At 43.2% G+C, this 27553-nt stretch overlaps 1 protein-coding gene across 1 annotated transcript in view; it reads right to left on the minus strand.

Annotated features, from left to right (window-relative positions):
* Positions 1 to 1330: 1330 nt before the first annotated feature.
* Positions 1331 to 27553, minus strand: part of RAP2A (RAP2A, member of RAS oncogene family) — a 36718-nt gene continuing 10495 nt past the window's right edge. The window contains exon 2 of the mRNA XM_083168770.1: positions 1331 to 3323. Coding sequence (XP_083024896.1) covers positions 3086 to 3323 — 238 coding nt within the window. The 3' untranslated portion in view covers positions 1331 to 3085. The remainder of the gene's footprint in view (positions 3324 to 27553) is intronic.

The raw sequence follows: 27553 nt of genomic DNA on the forward strand, positions 1-27553 counted from the left end.
AAGAAGATTTTGTTTTACAACTGGATTAAGGAAAATGGTATAAGAAAGTGGTTTCCAAACTTGGTCCTCAGGGAGCACCAATGGTCCACGTTTAAAGTATATCCATGCTTTTGCAACATGTGGCTTAATTAGTACCACAGTCAAGATGACTTAACCATCTGTGCTGAGCCAGGAATAGATATAAAACCTGAACAGTTAATGATCTTTTAACACCAAGTTTGGGAACGCCTGGTACAAATGATTCCAGAGAGGAAGTCCATGAGCACCATTAGTCGCTTTGCTTCTACTTCCCTCCCTCATCCACAACCTTTGGACCATGTCTTCTGTACAACACTACCCTGACCACAAAGAGCCATCTTCTACAAGCAGTTCTCGACTGTTTTGTATCTGAGTAGATGAGCGAATTGGCTACATAGTCTATTTTCTGTGCTGTTCCACCCATGCGGACAACATCTTCTGCAAATGCAGGGCATTGTTGAACATATGGCAGGTCCCAGCTATAAGGAAGGTACCGGCCTAAATTACCGAAACTTCTAATAAAAACAGTATGAGGAACATGTTGCCAGGTTTTATTAATGGGTAAATGGAGTCGATTTTATATATTTTGCAGGTCCAGTTCATGATTTGCCTCATAATTTCCTATTACATCCTTTCTCCCTTCTCCTAATTTTTTTGGGATAACTGTACATGCTGAGACTATATTGTAATCTAGGTCATTTTCAGTGAGCCTATGGGTGGAAGCATCGCTGAATCTCCTGCAGCTCGCCAGCTCTTCAGCACTTCTGAGAGCCAGAAGACCACTGCGGTCCGCACCAATTGTTTTTCTTTTTCCGCAAAAAAACTTTAATTAAAAAAACAGTATGAGGACCAGAAGTTCTAAGACATTTTGGGGCAGATTTGGAGTTTTATGGAAATAAATATGAAACTTTGCCTTAATTGAACACCCACAGATCCGATCCATCCCCATGTAAAAGTAGCCGTCAACACTATCAGCATGTATTAGCACCAGCCTTGTACCTGATCTGAAATCAGCTGGCTCTCTGGATGCAATCAACTCAACAAACAGTAGCCACAAATCCACCTACTTGTCAGCAGAACAATTAATGTACGTGCAAATGCTCTGCTGCCACCAAATGGAGAAGCTCTACCGTAGTTGCATGTGGCCACAGAGCTTGCATCCATCCATTCAGTGTGAATCTGAATGAGTCCCTGAATTAGTAATTTACCTGAATGAGTAATTTTTAAGAAGTACTATAATGTTTTATTATATACTTTACTTGTAACAGTGTGGCAATAAAAACAAACTCCTTTTATTTAGACGGAAACAAGATTTAAGTTAAATATAGTTTATTTGTTGCCAGTTGTTGAAAAATGTGTGCTGCAAAAACCAGAACACCTGTTCCTCTAATGATATTATGGACAGCGACATCATTGCCATGTAATTACATGCAAATATCCCAAATATAGAATCATTATGGGCAAATGCAAGATATTTAGAATTGTACGTATGTCCATTTTGAAGACTTTTCTATTCCCCATTAACAGAATTTAAAAAAAATTTAATTTTTTCTTTAAAAAAAATAAAACAAAACAAAGAAGTATTAGTAAGCTTTTGATTTCCTACAAGACTTGCAAAACACTGCAAGGGGAATGGAGCACAATCTTGTCAGAGCTAGAAAATGACTTAAATATTTATGGAGGTGTCAATCACATGTGCAAAATACAATATTTGACTGTAACGTTATGAAACAAAATACAGGAGATGTAGCTAGATAACAGTACATTCTGTTCATATTTACTTCACTGAACAAAAATAAATTGGTAAATGATGCAATAAAGTTGTTATTTTGGAGCGGTTGAGGAAGAACAGAAATACGCAATTTAGAGGTAAACAAATCTTGTATGTTAAGTATTAGAAGCAAAATTTCAAAATGTTTTAAGTTCGTTAGACCCTACTGTCCCAAGCAGGGAAAAAGAAATCCAATGCCTGTTCTGTGTAATAGACACAACACATTTCTTTTCTGAGCCACAAAAAAAAACCCCAAAAAAAAACAGCAATTCTCTGGGGTAATGTTGTGCACACATTTTTCGCTGTGGAGCAAACACAAGGAACCTCAGCCGAAATACAGTAATTGTAAACCAACATACACGTATACTGTACATTCACACTGCTTCTCATTCCCACAAATAGAAAAGAAAACTATTCTACTAAATATTAGAAGATGCTAGATTGTAGCAGTGAGGGTGTTATTTTCTATGACAGTAATATTGATTTGCTGCTCCCAAGTGGTAAATCCATTGAAATGTTAGTTTCAGACAAGATTAAGCAGATAATTTGCATTTGTGTGCAGTTGCCCATGCAAATAATAAATACTCAAGTCAATCTAAATGATGTCAGAACTTCGGCACCTTGTCACAGCAACATTCACTAAAGCCTGTCAGCATCAAATACAAAAACAAAAAATCCCCATATTTAACTTTTCAGTCAAATTGTTTTTCTAAACAAAAACCAGTCACGAACAGCAGATGTTATAACAGCTTCGGGAGTATTGGGGTCCGTGATAATTGGGAAGCATACAACATGGCTTCATTTTCCAAAGCAAGGCTATCCATGCGTGCATTAACATTCCTATGTCTTCATCTTGTATATCCAGTTGCTTAATTATCCTTCACGTATTTCTTGTCAGATGGGGTATTAATGAATAATTGTCATTTTGCACTGAAACGCAGATAGGAAGTCGCTCAAAGGTGTAGATTTATGCCTGTTTCTGTCCAGTCCGGGCAGCAGACATGAACCGGTCTTATCTCCAGTGCTTCAGCATTCTGTATTTCGCAAAAATGTCACCTGTCTGATCGTGGCGATAAATTACTGCTATGGCAGCTCTATCTGCCAAGTTCAACTGTCATTCAACAAATCAAAATAACTTGGGTTACTCAAATGATATTCACATTTTAGATGCTCTGCACAGTCTTCTCAATGTTTTTCTTTGGGTAAACCACATGAAAAAAAATTATGGAAATCAATATTTTTTTGTTTAACCCTTGCTGCTAAAATAACCATGTCTACCTAAGTTACATAAAACCGCTATTGTATATTGCACGCAGAACAGCAAGGGTCATCTTTATCCGGCTGGGCTGCATAGTTCATTTGCCTTACAATTTCTGCAAATAGCTCATCCACCATTGTTTTACTCTTAGCCGATGTCTCCATGAAAGGGCACCCCCAGTCTTCTGCCAAAGCACGCCCCTCACTGGAAGATACCTCGCGTTCACTTTCTAGGTCAACTTTGTTGCCAACCAAAATTACTGGCACCTTTTCATATCTGTAAGAAAATAAATAGAATTTAGATAAGAAAATCAAACATTCATGTTTAAATTATTTTTAGAATATTTAAGGAAACTTAAGTAGAATATCAATCCATGATACAGGATTTTCTACTATTGCACTGATTAGCAAATAAAACGGTGTCACTACCTAAACTTAATACATATTTATAGTAGAACTCTCTTTCTCTTAACTACTTTCAGTAGTTGCTTACACCACGAGGGGTTTTCAATGCGGCCGATGAGGGGGTTTGTATGGCTTTTCCTGGCTGTAAATAAGCCATCCTCGCCGTCAAACCCCCTTGCCATATTCAATGTTTTGGGAGAATCCTTGCCGTGAGAGGCCGGTAAGAATCCCCTTAAACGGCGAGGTTTGTTGCCAATGCGGCGAGACGGCACATTTTGTGGCGAGCCCTGCTGTTTAAATGGCCACACTCGCTGTTTCCTCCTTGGCTCAGGGAACAGGTGAGGAGGCAAACGGCAAGTGGCGAGGATTCATAGAAAACCCTGACGGCGAGCTATCGGCACTTCTATGTGTCGATAGCTCGCCATCAGGGCATTGAATACGGATCCATATGTTTGTTCAAGTACATAGCTTACAGACATGGACTGGTTGTTAGTGAAGCTGGTTTTGCTACTGTTAAGGTATATCTCATCAACTACAGACAGCAATTCAATGTACAAACACTAAAATTATTATAAATATGGATGTACGGGTGCCTCTTGATAAGAAATACTGCTCAGCACAGATCGCTCAGCACACAGCGATGCACCAGCAATGTGTGCTTAGCAATCTTGCATGGCCAGTGTTCTCTGGTGAGAGAACACTGGCGAAGAGTAGTTTTATACTGCATGCACCGCACATCACCGTTGCTGGGGGCCTACCATGCTTAATTTATAAGCGATCTAGTCAGATCGCTTAGAAATAGCTCTCACCTCGCCCCATAACACCCAAAATAATAGAAAAATCCCTTACCCATACAGTAACATATTCAAATTTAACAGAAAACATTTTTCTCCTCCCATTTATTTGCATACTCATGCCATAGACACTAAACAGATAAAGGGAAACAAATGAAAATCTTTGTTAAACATGAGTGTTTTAGGTAAATTAGGTGTTAATATGCTGTAACAGTAGCACTGTAAATCTGAAAGGTAAAAGCCCCAAATGAATGGAATATAAGGATGCACAAATTGATATACCACATTATCTGTATATTCTCCTGACTGCTAAGAAATCTATACTGGCCCTAGGAGGGTACTTACAGCCATGTTGCAGAAATTATACTAAGCAAGCTGCTCCAGCATCATTAGGATTATCAGTGACATATAGAACAAGTATGATTTCTACTAATAGAATGGGGCAGAATTACGGATTCAGTATGGAATCCCGGCAGTCGGAATCCCGCTAATTTATTCTCCCTCTATTGGTGTCGTGGACACCCACAGAGGGAGAAAGTTTCGGCGGTCGGGATTCCAGCGTCAGGATTTTGAACGCCGGGATTCTGACCACCAGGAAATGAACCGCATCCCAGAATTACAGCACGGTAAGTGCAGAATCATCCAGGATCATCTGCACCACTAGGCTGCAGGGCAGATTTATGCAGCTACAGTGACAATTATTAATGTCAAGTACACAAATACATGGCAAATTTCAATGGAGCTTATATGGAATGTAGAGTAGGCATGAGGCTAATTATGTTGCAATAAGACCAGGGCTATTTTTGTGCAGGCTCCAGCAGGAACTGTGGCCCTTATTCTAGTTCACTCTTTCTGACAAAATATTTGTTAGATGGACAAAACCATGTGCACTGCAGGTGAGGCAGGTGTTACTTGTGCAGAGATAATTAGATTTGGGTGGGGTTTTACACCTGCCTCACCTGCAGTGCAAATGATTTTGTCCATCTAACAAATATTTTGTCAGAAAGAGTGAACTAGAATAAGGGCCACAGTTCCTGCTGGAGCCTGCACAAAAATAGCCCTGAATAAGACTATACATGTAATAAAGGCATGAATAAGATTCTATACCATAGCATGTAATACAGAGTGTACCTGAAGAAACAATCACATCTTCTCTGTAAGAATAGTGTTATCTACCAGGCTTGAAACACACAGAGATTGTAGCCTCATTGTGGCAGCAATGTAAGCTCAGTATGGCGAGACTTAAGCCCCATACACACTAGAGGATATTGTGAAAGAGGCTTCTGAGTGATATTGTTCACAATATCATCTAGTGTACACCCAATATTGTTAATGATGATTGACATGCAGGTCAATTTGGCTGTATAGCCACACGACATGCATGTTCATTGGGTCCCGGTGACATCACTGAATAATATATAGTTTACCGATATTGTTCAGTGTGTATGCACAATATCGGGACCTGCGGACAATATTGTTAATTATATCAGCCGCGGCGCCTATCATTTAGTGTGTATGAGGCATAATGGGAGCAGCTTGGTACCTATAATACCAATGCTGCTTAGCTGAAACCACCATAGTGTGTATTGATTGATTAAAAGAACAGAAATGCAAAAAACCCTATTGCCTGCAATGGTTAAAACAGGAGGCCTACTGTGTGACATTTTCCATTGTTTAATTATTGGACACTGGCGGTTCATAAATACATAAATAGTATGTACATTTTTGTGTATATATATATATATATATATATATATATATATATATATATATATATATATATATATATATATATATATATATATATATATATATATATATATACACGATATCCAAGACAATAAATGGCACTCCGGAGACACGTTTCAAATGAATAAACAAGATTGTATTGGAAAGGCTAAGCTTTCGGGGTTTGACCCCCTTCTTCAGAGCACACAATCCTACAGCCATTTATTGTCTTGGATATCGTATATGGTTTTCTCATTTGGGCACCGGGGCCGGCTGCAATTTATCCACAAGAGTGACGGCTGCATTGGATTATATATATATATATATATTCATTCATATTTACAAACATAAAACAATACAACCAAAGGTATTGCACAATACAAGACTATTGCCATAACTGCATCCAATCAGAGATCAGCCACTTTGGGTACATAAAGATGTCTAGACAGTCAGACGTTGCACAATATATCTTACAACAGTGACGCAGTGTGTACACTCACGCACTCCTAATGCTTTATTATCATTAAATCTAAGCATCAGACATGTTCATATCCACATTCTGACAAGTGAATAACACATTCCTTAGTAAGCTTTATGCATCACATCAGCAGCCTGGTATGATAAAAAAGGGTACTATAGGGAAACCGTACATATAATATATATATATATATTTTGTCCAACATCCGGCACTCAGCGTTTCCTATTATAGGTGGCGTGCTCTGGCTCAATAAAGATATAATTGATATTATCAAGAACTCTTCAAAAAAATGGAGGACAGCTCAAACACAGCCGACAGCACACCTTTTTTCAATATTGATCTGAGCAAAGGAGACAGATTGAGTTTTACACAGGCTCAAGCAGCTAATATCCTCTTTGATGAGAATACCACTGCTAACAGCTTGGAGGATACACCAGAGGACCTATATCACACCCTTCTGAAACTACGCAAACGGGAAACAGAATATTTTTTGCATGGATCCACACTATCGGATTATTATAGACAAAATCTTATCCCAAGGGGATTCAGAATTCGAAATTCCCCAACAATCGGACGTACAAATGCAGAGTTTTGCCGCAGATGGACGGCTATATTGAATAAAGGAAGTTTTGATCTCATGCTTCTAGTAATAGAAGAGGCAGGCCGAGTTCTGCACGAAATACGCCAAAAAATAGGATTTTGGGTACCTACCGGTAAATCCTTTTCTCGTAGTCCATATGGGATACTGGGCTTCACTACTATGGGGATTGAGACCTCCGCAGGAGAGACAGGCACATAAAAGAACTTTCAGTGTGGGTGCACTGGCTCCTCCCCTCAATCTCCCTCCACTAGTCAGTTAATGCAAAAACTGTGCCGAAGGAGAGCATGTGAGGAGTATGTGATAATGTATTGTGGTGAGATTCATCCAGCACACCCAAACGAACAAAAAACATATAAAAGAGGTGAAACCTAACAACTTAAGAGGACACCTGTAAACCAGAACAAGTCTATAGTCATAATTATCCTATAGAAAACAAGGCAATAAGCCTAACAATGAAGTAGGATCTGACAGCAGAACAGCCGCACTGAGGCGGGCTCCCAGTATCCCATATGGACTACGAGAAAAGGATTTACCGGTAGGTACCCAAAATCCTATTTTCTCTACCGTCCAATGGGATACTGGGCTTCACTACTATGGGGAGGTCCCAAAGCTACCAGAACGGGTGGGAACGTGCGGATTCTGCTGTAGAACCGCATTCCCGAACTGGGAATCCTCCCTGGCCAGGGTGTCAAACTTGTAGAACTTCACAAATGTGTGTTGCCCTGACCAAGTTGCGGCCCTGCAGAGCTGCATTGCCGACACCCCTCGAGCAGCCGCCCAAGAGGTACCTACAGACCTGGTTGAATGAGCCTTTACTGAAAAAGGAAGCGATAAACCAGCTGATGCGTAAGCCTGTTGGATAGTACATCTTATCCACCTGGCAATGGTACGCGTTGAAGCCGGTAAACCCTTCTTCTGCGCATCATAAAGCACAAACAAGCTGTCCGTCTTACGGATCCTAGCTGTGCGCTTGACATACCCCTTAAGGGTGAGGACCACATCCAAGGTATCTGGTATATCCGGGTGTGTTGCGCTAGAAGGAACCACAATAGGTTGGTTTAGGTGGAACCCTGACACCACCTTTGGAAGGAATTGTGGTCTAGTCCTGAGTTCCGCCCTATCGTTGTGGAACACAAGGTAAGGGCTCCGACAGGATAAGGCTCCAAGCTCGGACACCCTCCTGGCCGAAGCTAGGGCCAGCAGAACAACAGTCTTCCAAGTGAGGTGTCGTAGCTCAGACTCCTCCAGTGGAACAAACCGGGCTGATTTTAAGAAAGTAAGAACCACTTCCAAATCCCATGGTGCAGTGGGAGGCACAAAGGGGGGCTGAATCCTCAGAACCCCCTGTAAGAAGGTTTGCACTTCCGGCAAGGCCGCAATCTTTTTCTGGAAAAACACAGACAGCGCGGAGATTTGGACCTTTAAGGAACCCAATCTGAGACCCTTATCCAAACCAGCCTGAAGGAAACGTAGCAGGTTGTTTAATCGAAAACTGGCCGAAGGCAAGTCATTCTTCTCACACCAGGCAATATATCTGCGCCATATTACATGATAATGAGAAGCCGTCACCGGCTTCCTGGCTTTTATCATTGTAGTGACGACAGAGGGATGGAGACCCTTGTGGACTAAGATCTGCCGCTCAACCTCCAGGCCGTTAAACGTAGCCGCTGTAAGATCTGGAAGACGAACGGGCCCTGGAGGAGCAGGTCTTTTCTTAGGGGCAGACGCCACGGGTCTTCCACTAGCATGGCCTGAATGTCCCCGTACCAGGCCCTTCTTGGCCAATCTGGCGCCACCAGTATGGCCTCCGTCCCCTGATGCCGGAGCCGCTTTAGCACCCGAGCCAACAATGGGAGAGGTGGGAACAGGTACACCAATTGGAATTCCCAGGTCCAGGTGAGAGCGTCCACTGCTATCGCCCCTGGGTCTCTGGTCCGTGCACAGTACATTGCTACCTTGTGGTTCAGTCGTGAAGCCATCAGGTCGATCTGAGGGAGCCCCCACAGATCCACTATGGCATCGAACACTTGAGTGTGAAGGCCCCACTCTCCCGGGTGAAGATCGTGACGACTCAGGAAGTCCGCCTCCCAGTTGTCGACTCCCGGGATAAAAATGGCAGAAAGGGCCTGGACATTCTGTTCCGCCCAGTACAGAATCTTTGACGCTTCTCTCATGCAAGGCATGCTCTTGGTACCACCCTGCCGATTTATGTAGGCCACAGTGGTGGCATTGTCCGACTGGACCTGGATCGCCTTGTAACAATGGAGCTGCCTGTAACAGGGCATAGTAGACCGCTCTCAACTCCAGCTTGTTGATATGAAGTCCCGACTCCAGTGGAGACCATCGACCCTGTAGGCGGACTCCCTGTGTCACAGCTCCCCAGCCCCTCAGGCTGGCGTCCGTGGTTACCAGAATCCAGTCCTGGATCTGGAACCGTCTGCCTGCCAACAGATTGGATGAATCTAGCCACCACTGTAGCGAGATTCTGGTTCTTGTTGCAAGGCCAATCCTTCTGCGCATCTGCAGGGGGGAGCCGGACCATTTTGTCAGAATATCCAGTTGAAAAGTCCTGGAATGGAAGCGGCCAAATTGTATTGCTTCGAATGAAGCCACCATCTTGCCTAGAAGCCGGAGGCAAAGATGGATCTGTACCAGAGGTGAAAGTAGGACCTCCCTGACCAGCTGTTGTATTGCAGTGACCTTTTCCATTGGTAGAAAGACTTTTTGTTCCGATGTATCCAGGATCATGCCTAAGAAAACCATCCTCTGGGTCGGAACCAGCGATGATTTGGGCATGTTCAGGATCCACCCGTGGTCTCTTAGAACCTGTATGGACAGATTGAGAGCACTGCTTAAAGCCTCCGCCGACCCTGCCTTTATTAGCAGGTCGTCCAGGTATGGCACTACATTCACCCTTCGGAGCCTGAGTAGTGACATCATTTCCGCCATTACCTTTGTGAAAACCCGCGGGGCCGTCGACAGGCCGAAAGGCAATGCCCGGAATTGGTAATGGTCGTTCCCCAAGGCAAACCTGAGATAGATTTGGTGTGGGGGCCAGATAGGAATGTGTAGATAGGCGTCTTTGACGTCTATAGAGGCCAAGAACTCCCCTCTTTCTAAACTGGCGATCACAGAGCGCAAGGACTCCATCCTGAACTTGAACACACGCAGGAAGGGGTTCAGTGACTTTAGATTCAGGATGGGTCTTACTGAGCCGTCTGGCTTCGGTACCAGGAATAAGTTGGAATAATATCCCTGGCCCTGCTCCGTGTCTGGCACCGGTACAATTACCTGAGACTGAAGCAGCCTGGTAATGGCCCCCTGAAGGAGCACCTGATCTTCCTGGGATGCTGGAAGTGCCGACCTGAAGTATCGTCTGGGAGGGGGTTTGTCGAATTCCAGCCTGTAACCTAGAGAAATGAGACCCCTGGCCCAGGAATCCAGACCCGAGGCGTCCCACACATGGCTGAAATGCAACAATCGCGCTCCCACCGCGAGAGTGTCTCGTGGCGGGAAAACCCCGTCATGCTGCAGGCTTAGAGGAAGCCGCGGCATTTGGACGGTCCTGGGTGTTGGAGGTGTTAGGCTTCCTAAACTTGCCTCTCGTGCCCCTGCTGGCATTGGAGGCACCCCTAGCCTTGGGGCGAAACCTGTTCCCACGAAAGGACTGCTGGGAAGCACCTGTGAAGGTACGCTTTGCAGCCGTGGGAGTTGATGGAAGGAAGGTAGACTTTCCTGCCGTGGCTTTGGAAATCCAACCGTCTAATTCACTCCCAAACAGCCATTCTCCTGTAAAGGGAATACCCTCCACACTCTTCTTTGAATCTACATCTGCAGACCACTGACGCAGCCACAAAGCCCGTCTGGCTCAAACCGCCATGGCTGAATTGCGCGCATTTATTGCGCCCAATTCCTTTTGCGCCTCGCACAGGATCTTAGCGGTATCCTGAATGTGACGCAGGCTGTCACCTATCTGGGCCACAGTCATGTCACCCAACAACCCTTCCTGAATCTGGGTTGACCATGTATGAATTGCCTTAGCCATCCAGCAGCTGGCTAAAACTGGGCGCTGGGATGCCCCACTAGCCGTATATATGGACTTGAGGGTAGCTTCCAGCCTCCTGTCCGCCCCGTCCTTAAGGGTGGATACCCCTGGGACTGGTAGCAACACCTTTTTAGAAAGGCGGGAGACAGAGGAGTCCACTACCGGTGGCTCCTCCCACTTCTTTCTGCCCAAAGGGATAAGCATTTGTGAACCGTTTTGAAAGAGTAAACCTCTTATCAGGGTTCCGCCATGCAGCCCTGAAAACAGTTTCTAACTCCGCCTGCTCAGGGAAGTATACTGGTTGTTTCCTCTGAGTCATGAAGAAAGGATCTCCTTCTGCGGATGCCTCCACTGGGAGATCTAAAACATCCCTAATGGCCCTGATAAGCGGCTCGGGACCATGCACTGCCGCCTCAGGAGCTGGTTCCTGCAGAACCTGCTCCTCACCCTCCTCCAATATGTCCTCATCGTCATCATCTGTGTCAGGATCCATCGCAGTAGCCTGCCTTTTTTGAGGCTGTGCGGGAGGAGGAGGTACATTAAGGGTATGAAGAATATCCACCCTGGTAGCTAACATGGACAATTCCCTCTGAACCCTCTGCGTTTGCTGAGTGTTAGTGGAAAGCTGTGAAGCCACAGAATCCAACAAGGTCTTTATGTTGGAAGCCCAAGCAGGCTCCTGCTCATCTGCCTGCGACGGCCCCACAAGCTGTGGGGGTACCCCACTGATCTGGGTGTCAGCACTACTGGGCTGTGGTGACATACAAGCCTCACAAGTAACCTGGGACTGTGACTTGGGCACAAACTTGGTGCTACACACCATACAAGTGAACTTTTTCACCATGCTGAGACAGTACTGCAGTGTACAACAGTACAACACAACCCCCACGCAGTCACACACGTGCACACACCGCACCGCTGTATGTGAAAAACAGACTATGTGCTAGTTTTATGCTGTATTCTGTAACTAATCAGTGGAGAAAAAAAACAGAGCAATTGGGGAGCCAAGTGCACCCTTAACCTGAACTCACAGATCTGGGTGAGCTGGTAACGCTAAACACAGTGATCTGAACAACACAGTGTCTGACTAAGCCAGATAGCGCAGCAGCGCTAAATCGCTATAAAAACCTGCTGTCTCTGCCGTGCTGCAAGTACTCGGATCCACCACGCCAGTGAGGAGCCCTCTGTAATGGAGTCTGGCAGCGTGTGAAGAAGCAGGAAGTGACAGCGCGCGCCCAGCAGAGCTTGGTCCCGCTCTGAGTGAAGCCCCGCCCCCTGTAACGGAGCTGGCGCTTCTATATATTTATACTGACATTAATAAAGGTGTAAAATATATAATACATTATAACCTGAGGGGTGTCCCTGGTGGTCCAGCGGCAGCACCCCTATGCCAGTTACCAGACGCGGTGTTCACGCAGTCCCTGCTGGAGAGCCGCCATTACTAGCCGTCGTCTTGCCGCACCAGAAATGGCTGCGGGGACCCCTTGTGGGACCCCCAGCCTGTACTCACCACTGAAGTCTTCAGACCTGTCAGGGGTGTGCGGCGGCTAGAGGGCATGCTCGCTACAGCGCAATGCTGTGCGGTGACAAGCCCCACGCAGGACTGAATTGTCCTGTAGCAGGGTCAGCTCTGCACCTGAAGAGGTCGGGGACTGACCCTTCCCCTGACACCCACGAAGCAGGACAGCTTTGAAAATAAATGTAGAAAAACTCTGGAGCATCCAGAAGCACTGCCTCTCCTGAGGCACATTTTTCAAAACTGACTAGTGGAGGGAGATTGAGGGGAGGAGCCAGTGCACCCACACTGAAAGTTCTTTTATGTGCCTGTCTCTCCTGCGGAGGTCTCAATCCCCATAGTAGTGAAGCCCAGTATCCCATTGGACGGTAGAGAAAATAGAAAATTTACATAAAGAACAGGAGGTCATTATGAAGGATTCTAAACATATGCACCTATGGCAGAAACTCAGCCTACAGATAGAAACCCACAGGACTGACTTGCTCAAATTCAAAAAACAAAACTACAAACGGTTAAAACAGACTATGAGGAACACCGGGTTTACGGCTGGCTACTGGGAATGGGCCCCCAAAGACGCAAGTTCTCAGCACAAAACCGCACATCATGGCGCCAAAAAAGAGAACAGAGATCCAGAGTGGGCAATTCGAATAGCGATTGTGATTTCCAATTCGCAGATTCAGATGAAAGCACTAATACACAAAAGCCCCCTTTAGGGGTTCGTACCAGGACCAAAGCCGATACAAGCCAAGCCACACCAGACGCGGGGGCCAAACCCAAAGGCTCGCAAAGAGGAAACAAGTCAAACAAAACCTAGTGTTTAACCTATCATCAAGGAACCTAACAGAAATGGAACTATCAGTTCTAAACAAAGGATTAAGTTTTGTTCCTATGCACCAACACAATGAATTTGAGTGGCAACAAGATCTGCATCAACTTGGGCGCAAATTAAGATTAAAATAATTTTTCAAGACTGAACAGGAAAATGTACCCACGGAAAATGTACCAACGCAAGAGTATCAAACAGAACTAAAGAACATCTTACAAAAGGCACTAAAGGATGCACTTATCGACCAGAAATTATACTCTGCTCTGTACACTGAATGCCCTATAGTACCCCTCCTATATACAGTACCGAAAGTGCATAAATCTATGGACAACCCCCCTGGCAGACCCATCATATCTGCCAGGGGGTCACTCTTCCAACCAGTCTCTGAGATGCTGGATGTCTTGGTACAACCGTTGGTCATGGAACAAAAAACGTTTTTGAAGGATACAACAACTTTCCTTCAATACTTACAAGAAATACAATTACCGGCCCTAAGCCTCTTGTGTACAATGGACGTAAGTTAATTGTACACCTCCATCCCACATGTAGAGGGACTATCAGCAATATTTGAATTTTTAAATACCAACAAAGACAAATTTACTTTCAACATTGATCTGTATATGCAACTGCTCAAACTGATACTAACTAAGAACTATTTCTACTATGATGGAAATTATTATTTACAACACACAGGATGTGCTATGGGCAGCAATGTGGCCCCGGCATATGCCAACGTATACATGTTCAAGATGAAAAGAACTTTTTTCTTTAAAAATCCAACATACAACCGATATATACATTGGTATATACGATATATCGATGATTGTTTCCTCATATGGACGGGAGACGAGGTTTTATTTACAACCATGACTGGTTCTGCATGATGAACGAAATTAACCATCTACCTACGCCCATTAAGTTTACACATGAAATGAGCTACAACAAAATCAACTATCTTGATGTGACAGTACACGTTAAAAATGGACTCATTGAAACCAGCGTGCATTACAAAACAACTGATCGCAACACACTCTTACATCACAGCAGTCATCATCCCATTGAAACTAGGGCTGCCTAAATCACAAATGCTTAGAATAGCAAGTAATAGCAACAATCTTCCACAAGAACTAGATATTGTCATCAACAAATTCTGTGAACGAGGTTACAACTTATGTACCCTCAGAAAACAAAAAGAAGAGATCCTTGCTATGAAAAGAGAAGACCTACTAACAAATACTAGGAAGAATAATACCTCAAATAGATTTGTGTGGTCAACAAGATTTTCAAACAGCAGCCCGATCATTTCAAGAGCCAACAAGGCATTGTGGCCCATTATTACAACTGATGCTCAGTTACAAATACTCAAAGGGAAAACTCAGATGACCTGCTATAAAAGAGCAAGAAACTTGAGAGATCAATTAGTACGTACAGATGTCACTAAGTACAAGAACAATACAGGCCTATTTGGCCAAACAAAAAAAACAGGCGGTTCTTGTGTATTTTGGCGGCGCCCATCGCATCGCATACCATAACACATGCGATGGTATGCGATGCGACGCGATTTCGTGCCATAGTGTGCGATGGCATACAATTTTCAAATTGTATGCCATTGTACATGGCATACAATGCCATACGATGCGATGCGATTAAACATTGTATAAGCACCCTAATGGGTGCTTATACAATGTTAAGCACCCTAATGGGTGCTTACAATGTTAAATGCACCCCCACGCCACCCCCCCACTATAAACGTGAAGCCAAAGCGTGGCGAGCGCAGTGTATATAGGCTTATACTCGAGTATATATGGTATATGGTGCCCAATGATGGAATTCAAGTTTTTCTTCACTTAGGCCCACACAGTTGCCGCCACTGACATTACGGTTAGGCTGGTAACTAGTTCTAAAATATAAAACATTACTTCACATGCAGTACCATTAATAATTATTGTTTTTCCCACTCAGAAATTCATAAAAATTAATAGTAGTCAAATATATATTGTAAGAATGTAGTATATTGTTGTTTTGGAGGAGAAATAATAACACATTTAAGTTTTCAAAATACATTTAATAATGAGCATTTACCTAATATTGTAACCAAAACTCACATTAGGAAAGCTCTAAACACCACAACATAAGCCCCTACTCACAGGTGTCCTGTGCCTTAATTTGGGCAAATGTATGTAGATTTTACAGACGAGCCCTGTGCTTGCACCAAGCAGTGGTGGTGTGAGGGTCTTCCGTGCACAGCACAGAGTAAATGCACAGAGTATTTTAGAACAGTGCAAGAATTTCATTTGCAGCGAAGTTCATTGAAATGAGAGATCAGGCCTAATTAATACAGTAGAGTGCTATTTGACAAATATGCAGATTTATTGGAGATATTATCATTCCTTTCCCTATTTCCTTTCTTAACACTGGCGTGTTATTTATTTGGGATGGAGACATTCTATTAATCACTTTTTTAGTTACCCTAACACTAAGGGGTTCATTCTGTTACTGTAAGCCCACTTGAGGTGTAATTAAGTGTGGCTAGGTGCCCCACTGGACTTGCTGATAATTGTATCCAGCCCCATAAGGCAGTCTACAATTCCCGGGCGAGGTCGCCTCAGGTTGCGGGCAATTTGCAGTGCTGTTGCCTCTGCAACTCATTTCCCACGCACCTAATAGGATTGACCGCTAATTGCATGGGTTTCCTCCGGGTACTCCGGTTTCATCCCACAATCCAAAAATATACTGGTAGGTTATTTCAAATTAGCCCTAGAATGTCCGTGTTTCTGTGCTGTTGCCTCTGCAACTCATTTCCCATGCACCTAATAGGATTGACCGCTAATTATTTTAATGGGCAGTATGGATGGTGTAATGGTTAGCATCACTGCCTCACATGTGATAGGGATTATAGATTGTAAGCTCCACTGGGGCAGGGACAGATGTGAGTGTTCAACTATACTCTGTAAAGCGCTGCGGAATATGTATGCGCTATATAAGAAACAAATCATTCACATAATACACATGGAAGACTAAGTGTGTATCACTATCTTGGCAAAATTAAATCATCCACTGACCGCTAATTATTTTAATGGGCAGTATGGATGGTGTAATGGTTAGCATCACTGCCTCACATGTGATAGGGATTATAGATTGTAAGCTCCACTGGGGCAGGGACAGATGTGAGTGTTCAACTATACTCTGTAAAGCGCTGCGGAATATGTATGCGCTATATAAGAAACAAATCATTCACATAATACACATGGAAGACTAAGTGTGTATCACTATCTTGGCAAAATTAAATCATCCACAAAAAACCTTTTGTAGACTCCAACTACTATTATCAAAGTCAGCAACAAAGAGTTTTTGTTGTCATATTTTGATGCTCACATTTTGTTGAACAAGAGAAGTATTTGCTGTTTGATATAAAAAAAGGTGTTTTTGAATTTGTCAATGCTTTATTCTGATTAATTACGTCAGTGTATGGCTCTAATAGCATACATTGATAGACCAACTAAGCTTTGAATTGTAACAATAGATAATATACAGTAGGGATTGAAACAGTATGTTGGCTATAATGCAAGACCATTCATTGATCTGTTCTTATTCTTCTGTGTAGTTTCAAGGGCAATGCTTTCAAAATTGTGGTGAGTAACAGTTTTTAAAAGTATTCTTAAATGGAAAACCTGTCAGATTTTCAATGACGGCAGATTGTTGTGTGCATTTAGCTGTAGAATAGAAGTGTATCTAGTTTCCAAGCTTTTGACAGCATATGGCAAGACAATCATCTAAAAGGAGTAGGGGCCACACATCAAAACTACAGTAAGTGAATGAAAGCATCGATCATAAAAGGGAAAGATGTCCAAGAATCATAGAACTACTGCAGCAAAACCTGATATTTATCTTGGAAGACATTGGGTGAAATGTAACAGGATGAGAGAATCAGATAGTGAGAGATTTGGCAAGAAATCTGTAGTTTTTTTAAAGCGCCAATCATTTACATTTCAACATCAAATATTGATGCGGAAGAAGATGTAAACAGAGTTAGTTCCGGTGGCGGCTGGTCTGGGCCAAATAATGATGGTGGTAGCAATGTGGGTGCCAAAGTGCCTTGTCCTGACGCGTTTCGCTGTCTCAAAGTACAGCTTTATCAAAGGGATCCCTTTGATAAAGCTGTACTTTGAGACAGCGAAACGCGTCAGGCAAGGCACTTTGGCACCCACATTGCTACCACCATCATTATTTGGCCCAGACCAGCCGCCACCGGAGCTAACTCTGTTTACATCTTCTTCCGCATCAATATTTGGGAACTCCATATAAACCATCTGAAGACTTCTGCAGTGACTGCTTTCCTTACTCAGGATCAATTATCTTCAAATTGGACACTTCCCTGCGGTAAATATAAATCCATCTTACCTCCGGACACTTAACTGGGAAAAAAACCCTTTATGGCAGTGTACTAGGAATGGACCACCCTACCAAGTAGCCCAATAGGTGCCAAATCCTTTGCATATGTCTATCATCGTTGTTGTGCAATCTTTTTAATTCTATGTGTAATAAACCTTGCAATTTTTTATTGTTAAGCGCTACTATTCCTCTTTTTTAGCTTTGCTTTGTCAAGGGGACTCTCACCCCCCTATCTAGTAGCAGCTCCACAAATCACCCCATCATAAGCGCCCAATAGGTTGGTACCACAACCATTCTTTTCTTGTGGTTTTGCAGTGTAAATGATTGCCGCTTTAATAAAACTAGAGTTCTCACCAAATCTCTCACTTTCTGTATCTCTCATCCTATTAAAATTCCCCCATTGTTTCTACAAAAAGACACATTTTTGGTCGAACTTCACTTGCCAAAGCTATGTGTGAAGAACAAATGAGAAAGCCTAGAACATGTTGGGGTGGACCTGTGATGGTTTGGGCAGCAATATTTTGGCGTTCTGTTCGGTCTACAATTACTTAAGGGGCTAATTGCTGCAAGTGACTATGCCTAGTGGTTCTCAACCTTAAATTTGGCCAACAGGTCAGGTTTAAAGGTGTGATAATTACTGACAAAGTATAATAGTTTAATATACATGTGCGTGATTAGACAAATCCCTGAAACATTGTTTCCCAAACTGTTGCCTAGGCACCCTGGGGTGTCTCAGAGCACTAGCAGGTGTGCCTCTGATTGGTGATCCAAGACAAATTTTATTTATATATATGGTCAATGTAACAGGCAAAACCAGTGCTGGTGGTCGTCAAATATAATATATGTGTACAAACAGAAGCAAATCCTATCCCTCACTACATACCTGTCCCAAAGGAGAACATATAAACATTATTTAATATTTGGTTTTTGAATTTCTCAATAGGAAATGTTTGGCATAGGGGTGCCTTGAAAAAATGTTGATACTTTACTCTAGAGCAGGCCTGGCCAACCTGTGGCTCTGCAGCTGTTGTGAAACTACACATCCCAGCATGCTTTACCACAGTTTTAACATTCCCTAACAGCAAAACTGTAGCAAGACATGCTGGGACTTGCGGTTTCACAACAGATGGAGCGCCACAGGTTGGCCATGCCTGCTCAAGGGCACCACGATTCAAAAAAGGTTTGGGAACCACTGCCCTAAAACATGACCTGATGGTTGTACTTAAAGACTATAATTGAGACCCCTGACTTTACAGATATTGTAGACAATCAGTAATATCCCATGGTCCAATGTTTCAAGATGACATAGCCCTCATTCACACATGGGGTTATTCTGGTCCCCCGTACGTTTGCACAGGGGGCCGATGTTTTACTAATGTGCATTTCTCCCCATGCGCATACACCGGGCACAGCAAAATGCTAGTTAGCTGTCCCGTTCGCACCCACCAGTACGGGCGTGGGGTGGCAGTGAGGGTACGCACCCATGGGAACGCCCAGCGATTCATGGATGTTCCCATGAAAATGCTGAGCGTTCCCATGGAAGTTAGGCAGTGACGCAGCTGCCGGGAACGGGCAGCTGACATCACCTGAGAGTGCCTCAGTTTTGCGTGCACGTTCCAAATCATTTGATGGTCACACGATTCACATGGTACAAATCTTCATCTCAATTTGATATGTTCAGTATTGCTGCAAACAGCAATGTAGCACAGGCATTCCCACACTCAGTCCTCAATGCACACTAGCAGTGCAGGTTTTAGTGATATCCAGGCTACAGCACAGACAATAAAATTAAAAATGAAGTACTAATTAAGTTACCTGTGCTCAAGCATGGATATCATTAAAACCTGGAATATTCCTGTCCCTTGAGGACCAAGATTGGGAATGGCTATGTAGCAGCTTGAATTGTGTCTAAGGCCTTTGTTTGGTGTATGAATGCAAGACTGAGGCCTAATTGGCTGTGGGTTATTCATAAAGTGGGTCTCTCCCCATTTCTATGATGACATTTCTGGTCACAATAACATTTGTTAAACATATATACTGATTGAGCTATCTAATTGCATGGAAACTTTGGATTCATTGTCTGACACTTACCAGCAGATTCCTTTTGTCTAAAGGTGCATACACACTGGGCGTTTTTCCCAGTGTGTATAGATAGCAATGAAGGGGAAAATTGTTGGGCTGAAAAGCGCTCAGTGTATGCGCACTGAGCGATTGTTTCCTGTCCAATCGTTTTTCTCCGAGGTGGACGGCTTTCCAAAACAGGACCCTATGGCAAGCCAGCCCCCCCCCCCCCCCCCCCCCCCCACACTCATCTACTGGTAATACCAATTATATACAGTAAAGATCTTAAGTTTGGAAGCACAATCCTCTCTGAGCAAATGCAGTTTATATTTGCACCCTAATAACAAGAAAAAGGGTGTAGGAGGGGGAAGTGCACCCCCTTAACTGCAGCGAAATGAAGTTCTCCTGGGTTTACCAACCCCACTACAAAATATTAATAAAATGGATAATTTCTTCCGGCGCTGTTTCTAATCCTTGGTAACCTTTATAAACCAATTTTTGATATTTGGAGAGAAGTGCTCATCCAATGATGTTTATTCAGGTGTCCCCCACAGACGATTGCAACTGACCTTTTAATAAGGCCCTATTTTCATATTAAAGGTTTCTTTCAGGATGACGACCAACAACAATCTCTTTACTCCTCCCACTTCAGATTACAAATTACACCTCTTAGTTGAATACGGACCTCATATATAGGCCCTATTTTCATACAAAGGTTTCTTTTCTCCTCTTCGGATACAAAGAACAACCACCAGGATACTTCTAAATACCGCATCAATGTTTCATGGCCCTTTGGGGCTACAACTCACCTCTACCAGAGGCCCTATATACACCAAAAGGTTTCTTTGCGTTTCCTTCTCAGGCAGGATAACACTCTTAGGAGGCATTCATCCATAAAAAGCAGGTTTTAATCCATATTGTAGACAAAACAATACAGTGTATCAGGTACAAAAATTAAAAAACATTAATAAAAACAATGATGACCAATAACAGCCAGGGTCCACCACCTCCACTCCAAATCCGGATAGGAATGGAAATGGTACCAGTTGGAAAAGGCAAGACTACTAACGTAGACTGTCACACCTCGTGTGTGCTCCCAGCCTTCCCTCTCCCTTTGAAATGTGAATTTTGATCTGTATTAGCTTAGTGTTGCGTTCCCGGTGCCGGCTCTCCCTGCTAGCCTGAGACGCGGTGTCTCACACTGAACACCGCGTGGTGATCACTTGCAGGCAGACGGCTTACTAGGAGTGAAGCGGCTACACAATACCGCTGTCACTCCACCACAGTTAGCCGCGGCTGCTGCTAACCGCCGACCCTACCCCACGCGCTGTTCCCACAGCCATAGGGAGGACGGGGCATACACGTGCCGCTTATGCGCCCAGTGTAGACGGCTACCTTACTGCCTACACGTACAGGAGCTGTCAGGCACCAAGACAGTAATACCAGACTGTCCAGCATACTTAATGTCCTCACTGAATTGACAGGAGAATTCTCCTCTAATTGTGGGACATCTGGATACTGTTGCAATGTATAAACACTTTTGTTACTTGTGGTTCTAAACATACAACACTGCAATATATGTATCAAAGCACTACATTGAATTCTGATTAAAAAGAAGGGACATAGACTCTGGGAGCCTCACGGTGTGAGGATTATTTCCTTTTTAATTGCACTGTCCGTGTCATTTATGTACTTTTTGTTTTTATATTTCGCAGCCTTTTAATAATCTATAATTAAAAGTTACATTTTATCTGTTAGCCATAAGGTGCACCACACCGAGACATTCTTCCTCCTTTTCTTCTTTGCAAGACTACTAACGTGTTATGGCTCCTCTCCACGAACCGACATGTTTCAGGCTGTAATAGCCCTTTTTCAAAAGGGCTATTACAGCCCGAAACATGTTGGTGATACACTGTATTCTTTTGTCTACAATATGGAGTAAAACAACAAATACACATATGAAGCAGCGCTATGATTTTCACTATGATTTCATCACTATGATGATCATAGTGCCAATATTAACACTGCCCATTTCTTTGGAAAAATGGATACAAAATCCTATTGCCACAGAATTTTTATCTGCCATAGAGGACATCTTCAAAAATATTCTAAAGGAAATATTTGCTGATATTTTATCTTGTAAAGATATTTTCTTTTCTGCGTTTTAATAAATTGTAAATTTTTATAGGCAATCCCATTTGTATGTTTGTTCGGCTCCATTTTCAGCGCTGCTTCATATGTGTATTTGTTCTTTTGGGGAAAAGGGGGAACGGGGTGATGGACCAGTGCACAGGTTTGTATCAGATATATAAAAATAGCTGATTATGATGTGTCCACAAATGTTTTTCAATTTAAAAGGGAGAAGACGGCGGTTCTCCCTAATAATTAAAGTGTGTGGAGGTGCACCCTAAAGAGTAAATAGAGTATTTAGAAGAAAGGGGCACTCTTTTGAAAAAAAAAAACCAATATGTATGTTGGTTTATTGTAAGTTATAACAATTGAGAAAGTTGTGTGGAAAACAAAGCGAGAGGTCAACTCAAAAAAGGCCTCTTTTGTTCTGGGACTAGTATAACAGTAGATAGAGGCTCAGAGAGTGCTCTGGTTCAATGGGTGTATTCAAATTTAACTTTTAATAAATGCAGTTTAAGATAAATACTAGACAGACCTACAGACATAAAAACATGTAAGTGAACAGGTATTATGGTTCATGCATGGGTATACCGTACTGTTAAGGATACTCAGGCTGTGCCAGGATCTGGAGCTCTGCTTCTGATCTCAAAGCAGGAGGAGAAGAGAAAAATATATTTTGTTTCAAAAACCAGTTTACACACTGTCTATATAACAGAAACAGTGTGTCAGATGTGGCCCAGTCTCCTGGCTGGTTGTTTGAGATTAATGAAGCAGATTTGTGCTTGTTGTTGTTTAGATACTTTTGCTGAAGGTAGTTGAGTATTGGGTATTTGAAAGCTGATAACAGGGTTGTCAAATATCCTGTGGTATTGATCAGTTATCCTATGGTATATTATTTATTAAAAGTTAAATTTTAATACACCCATTGATCCAGAGCACTCTCTGAGCCTCTATCTACTGTTATACTAGTCCCAGAACAAAAAGAGGCCTTTTTTGAGTTGACCTCTCGCTTTGTTTTCCACACAACTTTCTCAAATGTTATAACTTACAATAAACCAACATACATATTGTTTTTTCAAGAGTGCCCCAACAAAAAAGAGAGTCTTTCCTTTCTTCTCCTAAATATCATGTGTATTTGTTTTTCTTTTGTCAGAGACCACTATATCTCTGTTTTAAGCAGCAGCTCACTCCATCCACCACCGACCCACTCATTTTTAGAAATTCACTAGAAGCCACTCGCATCAGCACCTAGTTCTTTTTTCTATTTTGGAAAAAAACAAAACCTTCCAATATGGATTAAAACCTGCTTTTTATGGACGGATGCCTCCTAAGAATTTGTTCTCCTGTCTGAGAAGGAAGCACAAATAAACCTTTTGGTGTATATAGGGCCTCTGCCAGAGGTAAGTTGTAGCCGCAAGGGGCCGTGAAACATTGAAGCAGTATTTAGAAGTATCCTGGTGGTTGTTCTTTGCGTCCTAAGAGGAAAACCTTTGTATGAGAATAGGGCATATATAGGAGGTCAAAATTTAACTAAAAGGTGTAATTTGGAATCTGAAGTGGGAGAAGTAAGGAGATTCTTGTTGGTCGTCATCCTGAAAGAAACCTTTAATATGAAAATAGGGCCTTATTAAAAGGTCAATTGCAATTGTCTGTGGGGGAGACCTGAATAAACATCGTTGGATGAGCACTTCAAAAATTGGTTTATAAAAGGTCACCAAGGATTAGAAACAGCGCCAGATGAAATTCTCCATTTCATTAATATATTTGCACCCTGTTGAGGTATATCAAGCATTTTCTACCTCAATTATACCAATATATCCATATCAGAGTACAGACACTCTTTATTACTCAGGGGACATAGCGGTTCCTAAATATAGTGAATTTCTAGATTAGTTTCCCTCAGTGACTGGGTAATGCTGAACTGCCTCTGGGACTGCATCTAATTTATTTATTAACAGTTCCTTATATAGAATACAAATTCCGCAGCGCTTTACAGAAAAGATTTGAACATTCACATCAGTCCCTGCCCCAGTGGAGCTTACAATCTAATTCATCTATCGTGTGGGAAGCGGTCATCTATTAGAATGAACTTAGGTCTACAGTCATTAGGTCGACCCCACTAGGTCGACTGGCAGGAAGGTCGACCTGACTTAAGGTCAACATGGGCCAAGGTCGACATGACTTAAGGTCGAATTTGCATAAAGGTCGACATGAGGAAGGTCGACTGGGGTTTTTCACTGTTTTTTGAGCCGACAGGCGGTATTTCATGCCCTACCATCCACTAGGGCGTGGTGGGAGAATAAAATAGTGTGCCGAGCGCAGCGAGGCACCGTGCCCGAAGCATAGCGAGCGATGCGAGGGTCCGATTCTCATTGCCAACTGTGTCCATGTCGACTGTGACGACATTCGGATCAAAAAACAGTGGAAAAACCCATGTCGACCTTATGACCAGTCGACCTTATGACCAGTCGACCTTCCTCATGTCGACCTTTAAGCAAATTCGACCTTAAGTCATGTAGACCTTGGCCCATGTCGACCTTAAGTCAGGTCGACCTTCCTGCCAGTCGACCTAGTGGGGTCGACCTAATGACTGTAGACCTAAGTTCATTCTGACAGATGTACCGCTTCCTATCATGTTCTATGTGACTCGCACAGCTGGCTTTAAATGTGTGCAGTGCGCATACCCGCCTCTTGTAGATCCTGCTCGCTGATCAGTTCAGTACACAGAAAGATAACTATATGTCTTGCAGTATTTGGCACACATCGTTCAAGGTGTAGTTATGATGCACAATGACCCTTATTCAGATCTGATCGCAGTACAAATTTGTTCTCAAAATGGGCAAAACCATGTGCCCTGTAGGTGGGGGAGATGTAACATGTACAGAGAGAGTTAGATTTGTGTGAGTTATTTTGTTTCTGTGCAGGGTAAATACTGGCTGCATTATTTTTACACTGCAATATAGATTTCAGTTTCAACACACCCCACCCAAATCTAACTCTCTCTATACATGTTTCATCTGCCCCACCTGCAGTGCACATGGTTTTGCCTATTTTGAGAACAAATTTGTACTGCGATCAGATCTGAATAAGGGCCAATGTGCCTATGATTTGCAGTCATTGAACGATCCAAAAAATCCTGGTTGTTTACACAATTGTGTGTGTGCGCGCGAGTATGATTATTATTTGGATGGGAGTGTTGTAGATTTCACGGAAAACTAGGTGACAGATCGAATAGTTCATAAAAATCATGCCATGTGTGGGCACCTTAAGAGAATTTATTTTATGGAACGCCAGACATAAGATGTGTTCTCCCTCCTAGAATAAAAATTTCTGTGCCTAAAACATAGAACCACAAAGTATACCTATGTTCACCCTCTTCCGCAACATACTTAGCAATTCTCCTAATGAAGCCTGAAGAAGGTTGTGCAGTGATCATGTAATGTGTTATTAATGAAGTATTTACTTTTTGGTTTCTAAAACATTTAGATGAAAACGATCTTGTACTTCAATCTAGAATCTGATTTGACTGTTGGAAAAAGGGGCTAGGTAGGACTGGCAGGATCCCGATGGCAGTATACAGACATCATCATCCCGGCAAGGGAGGGTGAGCACAAAAAATTTTTTTCACCAAAAATGATATTCGCCATATTCAATGATCACTGTTCGCTGAACGCAAACAGCAAATGTTTCCCAATTCTCCATTTTATAGTTGCCACCATTCGCTGTTATATTTCTATGGGGATTTTTGCCTAGTCCGCCGAAAGTGTATTCAATGCTAAAATGGAGAACGGTTTTCACTTTTATGGGGGGTGAAATTCACAGTTCTTTTTTAGGTGAACTGAAATTTGTACTTTTTTGGTGCCTACAAATCAGTTTATTTATTATTTTATTTCTTTAAAAGCACTATATATAAAATTTATTTTTTTTGTAGATTTATTTTTATTTACGCTAGACACACAGCATACAGCTGCTGTAACAGCCAGCCTCCGCTTCCAGCCACCAACACAGATTTCTATCTATAATTCAGGGGGAGTAGGGAAGAGGACACGGGTATCTCCTGTAGGCAGTAGGGAAGATACAACAAAGAAGATGGGTCCAGCAGTAGACCTCCGGCAGCCCCAACGCTGACATCTACTAATCACCGCACTGAAGCAGCAGCAGTACAGGATCAAGCAGTGTTGCTGCTGCTTCAGTGCGGTGATAGTAGATGTCAGCGCTGGGCAGCCGGAGGTCTGCTTCTGCTGGACCCATCCTCTGCATCCTCAGGCTGTGTGGGGGCTCCCTGCGGCATCAGAGAGCTCCCCCACTGGGACTCCAGTCCTCACATCCCTCTGCTGGGACTCCACTCCATCCCCAGCCCAGCTTGGCAGTACACCCCAGCAGCAGCGAGCAGGAGGGGAGAGAGCTAGGACACAGTGCAGTATTCAGTGCGCCGTATTGGATAATTTTCGCCGTATGGGGCAGCAAGCTTCTGACGCGTTGAATAGGGCGGGCTGGCGGCAAATAGTGGGGAACAGTGAATCATGGTGAGCACACAGCAAATCCAAAACCGGATACACTGCCGTGTTGAATACTGGCCACTGAAAGGGTTCTTAATTGGATAGAGGACTGATTAAATTCACCAGTCCACATTAGAGAATAAATTGACGTGTATGGATAATGCATGCTGGTTATTGCCAGATAAAAAATGCTGCCCTTTGTGAGATACTAAACTCATTGTTGGGAGTAGGGTTACAAAAAAATAAAGCTTTCAAAAATAAAAAAGCTTTTGGTACTTGTGTATTTTGGCGGCGCCCATCGCATCGCATACCATAAGGCATACGATGGTATGCGATGCGATATTGTACAATGCCATACAATTTTAAAATTGTATGGCATTGTATATGGCATACAATGCCATACGATGCGATGTGATTAAACATTGTATAAGCACCCTAATGGGTGCTTACAATGTTAAATGCACCCCCACGCCACCCCCCCACTATAAACGTGAACCCGAAGCGTGGCGAGGGCAGTGAGCCCGCGAGGGGCGGCGGTACGCGTCCTCTGACCTTTTCATACCCCCACTATCCACGTCGGCGTGAAGTTGAGAATAAAAAGTGTGGCGAGCGCAGTGAGCCACCGAGCCCGAAGCGTGGCGAGCGCCATGCTTCGGGCTCGGTGGCTCGCTGCGCTCGCCACACTTTTTCTGTTCTCAACGCCACGCCAACGTGGATAGTGGAGGTATGAAAAGGTCGGAGGACGCGTACCGCCGCCGCTCGCCACGCTTCGGGTTCACGTTTATAGTGGGGTGGTGGCGTGGGGGTGCATTTAACATTGTAAGCACCCATTAGGGTGCTTATACAATCTTTTATCGTATAGGGGCCAAAAATCGCGTCGCATCGCATGCCATCGGGTGCATGGCATGCGATTCGATTAAAACATCGCGCAATGGAAATCGGGGGCGCCGCTATAATACACAAGTACCAAGCTTTTTTTTTTAGAATGTTAAACAAGTTTTTAATGATTCAGTTATAAAAAAAAATCCTGCT

The sequence above is a fragment of the Crinia signifera genome, chromosome 2 (genome assembly GCF_055691185.1).
Source record: "Crinia signifera chromosome 2, ASM5569118v1, whole genome shotgun sequence".
Classification (NCBI taxonomy): domain Eukaryota; kingdom Metazoa; phylum Chordata; class Amphibia; order Anura; family Myobatrachidae; genus Crinia; species Crinia signifera.